The sequence below is a fragment of the Rattus norvegicus genome, chromosome 1 (genome assembly GCF_021556685.1).
Source record: "Rattus norvegicus strain SHRSP/BbbUtx chromosome 1, alternate assembly SHRSP_T2T, whole genome shotgun sequence".
NCBI lineage: Eukaryota > Metazoa > Chordata > Mammalia > Rodentia > Muridae > Rattus > Rattus norvegicus.
This window is the reverse complement of record NC_141534.1, coordinates 83,648,140-83,657,089: the sequence shown is the minus strand read 5'-3', so window position 1 is coordinate 83,657,089 and position 8,950 is coordinate 83,648,140. Positions and strand designations below refer to the sequence as shown.

General features: G+C 37.4%; 1 protein-coding gene across 1 annotated transcript; it reads right to left on the bottom strand.

Moving 5' to 3' along the window:
- Positions 1-3,336: 3,336 nt before the first annotated feature.
- Positions 3,337-6,520, bottom strand: Vom1r46 (vomeronasal 1 receptor 46). The gene is given in 1 exon segment (NM_001008939.2): positions 3,337-6,520. A coding segment is annotated over 1 exon segment (951 nt). The 5' UTR covers positions 5,168-6,520; the 3' UTR covers positions 3,337-4,216.
- Positions 6,521-8,950: the final 2,430 nt, after the last annotated feature.

The following is an 8,950-nucleotide window of genomic DNA, read 5'->3' as shown; positions in this document are numbered from 1 at the left end:
TTTGTTTTGGGAGTATTTTATTGAGTATTTTTGCATCAATATTAGCCTTAAATTTTCTTTCTTTTTTTGAGTTTTTGTGTGGTTTAGGAATCAGGGTGACTGTGGCTTAATAGAATGAATTGGTAATGTTCCTGCTGTTTCTATTTCGTGGTATTAGCTAATTTTTGATGGTCTGTTACAATTGTGCACTAAAAACCACCTGGCTATCTGCTATTTTTGGTTGGGAGACTTTTTTTCTCCATCTTTATTAATTTATGTATTTCTTATTTACATTTGGAATGTTATTCCCTTTCCCGGTTTCCAAGCCAACATCCTCCTAACCCCTCCCTCTCCCCTTCTATGTGGGTGTTCCCCTCTCCATCCTCCCTCCATTAATGACTGGATTATAGGGCTGTTTAGATAGTTTACCTGATGTTGACTTAACTTTGGTAAATGGTATCTGTCTACAAAATCTTCCATTTTATCGATATTTTCCAACTTTGGGGCATATAGGGTTTTGAAGTAAGATCCAATATTTCTGTGAATTTCTTGTTGTTTCCCTTTCCATTTCTGATATAGTTTATTTGGTACTGAATCTCTGTTTCTTGGTTAGTTTAGCTAAGGGTTTGTCTATCTAAATAGTGACTTGATAGGATACTGCCATGAAGAAACTACTGAAGCCTTTCACCATGTCCATGACCTCAGAAATGAAAAGAATGAACATATCCATACTTATACATCAGAACTAGATGAGAATTATGTTTTAAACCTTCACTGAAAATTATATGGAGAAGTGGAGGCAACATGACTTTCCAAACACAAGCGAACAAGCGATGTGTGTGTGTGTGTGTGTGTGTGGTGTGTGTGTGTGTGTGTGTGTGTGTGTGTGTGTGTGTGTGTGAACTTTGTATATGAAAAATACATTGAGGGCTCTCCATAAATATAAGATAAAATTGGCAGTCAAAATGGGCACTAAATGAGCACTACAATGTCATAAAATATCTATCTCTTCTTGTACTAGCACAGAGAAACATCTTGGTTTAAACAAACATTGGGCTTTAATTTTTAATGTGCATTAGTTCTCTGTATAAGTTGTTTTGATCATATTCACACCTACCTCAATTCTTCTAAGTACCATCCTCCATTCCCTACCTGCCTAAATTTCTGTGCTTTAAAAACAGATATATCAAGACCAATTGGTGATGCCCAAATATACTTGTATGCATGATATTTCAGGAGTGTTGTCTGATTAGCAAGGTGTATGATCCTTGAGAAAATAGTTTCTCTTCCTATCCCAACAGCTAACAATTGTGAATAGTTCACAGTTATGGTATAATTTAATGTAAACCTCCATTTTGTATGGCTTGGGCTTACACAGATATTGGGCATGCTGTCACAACCATTCTGTGCACACATATATAGCTACCCTTTTGTGCACTATTTCTCTGTACCTATCTGCCACCTCTAGTTCTTACCATCTTTCAACCCTCTTTTCAGTGATGATTCCTGAATATTTGAGGAAAAGAGGTAATAGACATAACATGTTAGGGATAAGCATAATCATTCAGTCTTTTTCTTTCTCCATTTTGACTATTATGACTCTCTAATATAATCACCATTTACTGCAAGTAGAAACTTTTTTGAAAAGGACTGAGACATGTATTAATCTATGAATACTGCATGCTGTTAGGAGACAGATTAATATTATGTTGGTTTAGTTGAATAAAAGTAATAGGTTCTCTCTTATGGCCTTAATGGTGCCAAGAATGTGTTTAAGCATGCAGAGCAGGAATTAAATCTAATCAGAAAGTGGTTGATTGTTCACATGATGTTCATGTCACTATGACACAAGTAGGCATGTACTACCAGGGCAGTCACTGTTAGTGTGCCCACTGTCACTGCTGGGAATGTCTGATGATTATTTTGCTCCTGAAGTAGTGTAAATAGAACACACCTACATTGTGAAAGTTATCCATTAGGTTGAAGCTTCCAGGTTTGTACCATTTTTTTTTCTGTCATATTCTGGAGGGTAACCAAGAACAATGGCAATACAAACTCCTTTTTAAAAAAAACTAGGTCAATTTTCAATTCTGAGTCTTCAAAGGGTTTTGCTGGTGGTGTTTGTGATTTTTAAATATTCTATCTTTGTTTTTTGAGTAACTTGGGTTCCACAAGTTAGAGTAGCCTCAAATTCATTATCTTCTTTAGACTTGCCTCAGATTCACAGCATCCTTCTGCCTCAGCCTGCAGAGTGGCATAATTATTGTCCTGCAACACTATAAAAGACAGTCTTGGATTTTTTTCAACAAATTCTTCTCTAAATGATATCTTATGTAGACTTCTGCCACCTGAGAAATCATGGAAAAATTAATCTCAACAACCCATCTAATTCTTTCATATAATCCAACTGTTTAGATACAAACAAAGGCTTAATTTTCACCCGGGAACATACAAACATAGTGTAAAGAAAAAGTGGAAGAAGAAAAAAATGATTAGATGAGAACTACTTAAATTTTAAAAATCATGGTAAGAAGCCTCTCAATTTTATACTGAATAAAATTGCCATTGATTTTAATGTTTTGGGTCCTTTTTTAAATTCTTATTTCCTTTATTTCAGAGCAGAAATAGATTTGTCTTCTCTAGGTTATGATGTTTTTCTCATAGATATATATTACTGAAATTCTGAGCATGCCTTACTCATGTAAGTTAGAAAAATATTGACCCCATGCAGGATAATGTTATAAGACCTGGGGACTCAGCCTAAGATAATAGACCACAAATTGTATTACTTGCCATTATCTGCCAGGAGACATCATAATATCCATGTCATATTAACCTGAAAGGAAAAATATTCTTAGAAATTAACTTCAATTGGATGACCTATATGATTTTTATCAGTGTAATTCAAGAAGCTATTGAATTGCTTATCTTTGTTAATTTTCTCATTTTGTGACAAAAAAAAGAAAAAAAACTTAAAATGGGAAGGGTTTATTTTAGCTTGCAGTTTGAAGGTGCAGTTTATTGTGGAAAGAAAGTCATGGAATCAGGAGGCTGAGGCACCTGATCACTTTGGATCTATAGTGAGATAGCAGAGAATAGCTGGTTCTCAATTTCCCTCATTGTATTCAGCCCAGGACTTTTAACCAATGGATTGATTGATATAAAGAATTGATAGGAAGACTGAGTCTTCCTACCTCCACTAACTTAACTTAGAAACTCCCTTAAAGACATGTTCAGATGTTTGGTTTTGAGGTTATTCTAGATCCTGTCAAGTGGACTAGTAACATTAACCATCATGTTATCTAATACAATCTGGTTCAGAATTAGGGTAGACTTGCATAAAGAATAAAGCATGTGTCTAAATATGTAAATATGTTTATTAGCCACAGCTTTGGATTGTCAAAAACCACAGTATATATAACTAATATGAAAGACATTGAGTAGGAGAATATATAGATATATTTTTGAATGAAAATCAGCAGAAAATGTGACATATTAAGAAACTTTAAATGTATCTTTTCAAAGGGAGGGAAGAGAGAATAGGAGACAAGGTTGGCACTACTCAGGGATAGGACAATACAACATATGGAGAAATGTTTGTAGAAATGTAGAGGTTACTCTCCACAGCTGTCCATTGTCTCACACTGTCATAACAAATAACAGCTTCCAAGCAACTGAGTAGCAGATGGCAATGGTACCCAGCAGGATTTAGATGGCTAGGGGTGTCTCTGACTTCATGTGGAAATCTGAGAAAAACAAAGGGTACTAGGAATAGGTGCCTCTTTACTCTTCTTCCCATTGAAGTATTTTGAAGTGCAGCCATGAGGCCAGAACGTGAGAACAGAGACGAAACATCAGTAAAGTTTAAACATGTATAGATACAAGGCAGTTGAATTTTTCTTTGCTCTTTTCCTGTATCATTCAGTTGTAGCCGTGAGACAAGAGTCTAATCTATGCCTGCACAGATTTTCATAACTCAACAGCTACTTGGCTGTCTAAAGGCATAAAAATTCTTCATTACATGATGACCCCTAATTTCAGAGCATTTTGAAGGAAAGTAAAAAGATATCTTAATATTGTGAAACTTTATCCAGCAATATGATAGATGTAACAGCTGATGATCCTTAATTTACAGGATGGACTTACTTAATAAAACCTGGCAATGGGTGAGTCTAAGACTCAATAATGAATGAAAGACCATTTAAATGTATCACAACACACAAGTTAACATGTTAAATTATGTTCTGCTACAGCAGGAAAAATGATTCTTGGGAGTAGATTGCTTATTACTTATAAGGATAAAGGGACAAAATGTAGGAAAGCACGTGTCTAAAAAGGTAAATATGTTTATTAGCCACAGCCTTGGATTGTTAAAAACCACAGTATAGATTACTAGTATGAAGGACATTGAGTAGGAGAAGACAAAGGTGCACACAAGGATCAAGATGGTTTTTGTGGCTTTGCCTTCAGGGGACATTCTCAGGGAATGCTGGGGACTGTGGATATACTGTACCTGACTCCTGTGCCTATAAAGAATGCTCACCATGGAGACACTGGCCCATACCATGAGACTCAAATATAGACCATCAGTGAAACAAAGCAAGAATAGATGTAGTACAGTTATAGTATTGCCAAGAGGGAATGCGGAACAATACCCCAACTTGATTTTTCTGGTGAAATTTTTGTTAGTATTTGGTCCTATCACATGTATAGCTGCCCTAATGTTTAAAAGAAGATGCACAAGCCAGCTTAGAGAGCAGAACTGAACTGTGTACTTGGAAAATGAGTGTGCAAGCTTCGCCCACCTGGAGTGGCTCAAATTGATTGTGATTGCTTGGAAACAACTCAAGAGGCAGGTGCAGTGCAGTGAAACACCCCGGGACACTCGATTACTGTAGAGAGTAAGTTTACATAAGAGGTCATTCAGGAGATACTGCAACCCCAGCTGTACCATTATGTGAGGTATTACTCTTGAGATAATAACCAAGGCATTGGCTAAAGTCAGATGCTTTAAAATCTGGTCTTTGGACATCAAACTTTTTCCAGTGTTTATAGATATTCCATAATGAAGAAGAATTGACCAATTGCCAAGGATCCCCATAGCTGTTTGAGAAAAGAACAAAATCCCCATTGGCAGGTTCTCAGGAATCATGTTGTTTTTACCTGAGGTAAATAAATTTAACCACATCAGTACAACCAGTAAGAAAACACTAATATGTGTATTAATTTATTGTAGCTTAAACTGTATCCTTGTCTTATCAGGACAAATGTCTGTTTTATGGCAGGTTACCCAAACAATCAAGATACAATACCATGGTCAAATCTATTTTGGGTTATCAAACGTAGGAGTAAAAAAAGGATGTAAATTTAGACTCATCATTTTCATAGTTTTATAATGCTTTATAATCTTCAGAGTCCTTCAAATGCTTTTATTCTAAATTAATATTTATTAGATACTTTTCTGGATATATTTTTCTGAAAAAATAATTAGTATATTAATGTCAACATACACTTAATTCACTCTTGCAATCAAGTTACTAAAACACAAAAATGGAAGTTAAACAATATTACAAAAGAAAGAGAATCTTGTAAGCAAGAAGGATGGAAATGATAAATATATGTCAAAAGACAGGCTAAGATAAATAAAAATAATAGTAGGACATTCTTAAAATTTGAATCTGTCAAAAATCTTTTCTAGCATTGTTTTATTTAAAAAATACTGCCATTGATGTTCATATTTCCATAACTTAAAAAGAGAGAAACAGTTTTCATTCTATGGGTCTCTGATGTTTTATTGGAAGTCATGAAATAAGAAGTTTATAAGTAACTTTGGGTCACCCAGCTAGAAAAAGTTAGCCATATTCCACACAGTGTCATCAGATAACAAGTGTTTATCAAAATGCAGAGCCATCTCCATGCAGTTACTACAATGACATGCTGGTAGACATTATAATGTTAGTCTGACAGGAATATGAAGAAATAATATAGTTCTTTAACAGTTAAACAGTTAGTTAAAGATATAGAGTGAGGCATTATACTCCAAAAGTTGGGGTTGAAATTGTATCAATGTTTATACAGTTATGAATTTGAGAAAACAGTAACAAATTCTAACAAATAAAGAGGAAATTAAAGAATGGAAGGAGAAGGCTCTAGAGAGAAGCTATGAAAATCAGAATGTATCATGTTAACTTCTTTGCAAAGGAAGACCTATCTAACTCCATCTTCCAAATCAGCTAAGGAACATCTATCTCTGCCCTGAGCTAGCAAGTGTTATTTCTTGACAGGGTTCTGAGAAGGAAATTCCAGGGGATCAGCGATAAAGAAGATAGGGAAGATGAGATTAGGAGATCTTGTGCAGAAAGCTTTTTAAGAAGTATAGAGATTGGCATGGTGCTGGGAGAAATAACTGGAATTAACAGGCATTTCAGGGGCAGGTTGAAACAGTGCAATGGAAAATACATGGAACCCACTAGAGTAACACTAGGAAAAATCCCAGTAATGGGGGACACAGAGCCTGATCAGGTTATCTCCTATAATCAGCCAAGGCCTCAAGTGGAGGCTTTGGGACAACAACCCAAGCACAAAATATTCAATACAAAATTTGCTCTGCCTGCAGAGTGTACTAGGACTGGAGACTATTATAATCATTATAAAAGACCAAACAGACTTCATTCAGCAACTGATGGGATCAGATGCAGAGTCCCACAGCCATATATTAGTTGGAGCTTAGGGGTTCCAGTGGAGAAGGGTCAGGAAGGATGAGAAGAACTCGAGAAGTCAGGAACACACCTTGAAAACAGGACCCACAGAACCAACTGGGCAGCACTCATGGGAACTTGAGAAATCAGAAAACATGTAGGGTTCTGACCTATGTCCTCACCATATATGTTTGGCTGAGTAGCTTGGTGTTCTTGTGCAAATCCTAACAGTGAGAGTGGAAGCTATCCTAGATTCTTTTGCCTACTTATGGGATCCCTTTCTCCACACTGTTTTGCCTTGTCTGGGCTTGATGTAATAGTATGTGCCTGGTCTTATTTTTTATTGTTATGTCCTGTTTGAGAGATTATCCTAGGGTGACCTGCTCTCTTCTGAGTGGATTGGGAAGACTGGTGGAAGTCGAAACTGCAATTGAGATATAATATATGAGATAATAAATAAAGAAGGAAAGAAAGAAAGGAAGGAAAGGAAGAAAGAAGGAAAGAAAGAAAGAGAGAGAGAGAGAGAGAGAGAGAGAGAGAGAGAGAGAGAGAGAGAGAGAGAGAGAAAGAAGCAAATCAGCTCACCACAGAACAGTTGAAACTTTCTAAGGAGTCAATGAAGTATAAAAGACTGAAGAAAGAAGAGTACCTGAAGATACCGCCATCAGCCATTCAAATGCTGGTAATGGCAAGATCTATAATAGAATTAATCAAAGAATTATCATTACTGAGCCAGTGAAAAACTATACATATCACCAATCAGTCTAAGTAACACTCATGACTTGTGGAAGAGTGGAGGATAGAAGTGAGCAAGTCAGAGGGTTCAAGTATATAAGAAGATTCACAGAACTAACCTGGGACGATGTGGAATCACAGAGACTGGGCCACTAACCAGGGAGCATGCAGGAGCTGGATTATATTCCCTACAAAGGCTGTCTTGGTCTCTGTTCCCTGCCACTGGATCTTCCCCCATCTCTCTACCCCGACCTCCACCCAGTTGGACTATCTAGTTGGGCCTCAGTGGGAGAGGATGTTCTGAGACTGGCTGGGCCAGGGTGGGGTGGTACCCAAAGGAGATGCCACTTCTTTGAGAAGAAGGGGAGGGGGCAATGGAGGGAGAGATTCTTAAGGGTGGGATTGGAAAGTGAGGAAGGAGGGGGCTATGATCAGGATGCAAAGTAAATAAAAAATAAAAAAAAAATTAAAGAGAAGAAAAGAAAGTGACATAAAATTGGTTGTTAACAGGATTCCTTGTGACAGAACCTTCCCCTAATGAATAAAGATTTCAAGGAACCAATCACTGGGAGAGTAGGTGGGACTTCCGAGTCTGAGAGAGGAAGAGGGAAGGAGGAAAAGGATACTCACTTTTGGGACAGGGAGATAAGCATGGAGGCTAAAATGCAGGGAGCAGAGGCCCCCTGTTCTGGTGGCAGATCCGTAGGGATCCACTACCTGAGGATTTATAACTTAGAATGACTTACAAATTAGGATGCTACGCCCAGCGATAGTGTTACCTATTGATTCCTTTTTGGTTTCATTTTTTTTTTGGTAGTTTTTGTTTTATTGGATATTCTATGCATTTACATTTCAAATGTTATCCCATTTCCTAGTCTCCCCTCTGCAACCCTCTTCTCCGGTTCCCCCTCCACCTGCTTCCCTCCCACCCACCCACTGTTTTCCTTCACGCAGCAACTCATCTGGGTTCCAGAGAGAAAGGTATGGCAGCAAAGCATATGTTTGCTAGCTGTGGGAAGTTGGAAGCATGAGGCTGTTGTGGCAGTGGCCCACCACGGGAATTAGGCGAGCTAGATGGAGAAATTTCAGAGCTCTAGGTCAGAGAGTCTGCCAAAATGAGAACAGATGGACCTGTCTGCTGGGCTGAGAACAGGCGAATCTGTTTGCTGGTGCCTTGCCAGCAGTAGCTTGGGATGGTGCTTTTTAATGTTTCCCACTACAATTCCTCTGTGGATATTTCAGTCCCTTCTAGTATACATGCATTTCTGAGAATCTATAAAGCTTCTGAATGTCCTAGTAAAATAGCCTACAACTTAAATGTTCCTTTACCTCCACAAGGATGGAAAAGCACTCTTTCTACTTCACCAAACAGTGTAAGGAATCCTCTACTTACCTAGAGAGCAGGCATTACCAAAATGGATATCATGCTAAAATAAAAGTGAAATGCATGTGGACACAAACTATGTATCTCTGTCTTGTTTTCGAAAATAATTTATTTCAATTAAATTTATAAATTATCTTTTAAAAAGTACAGTACC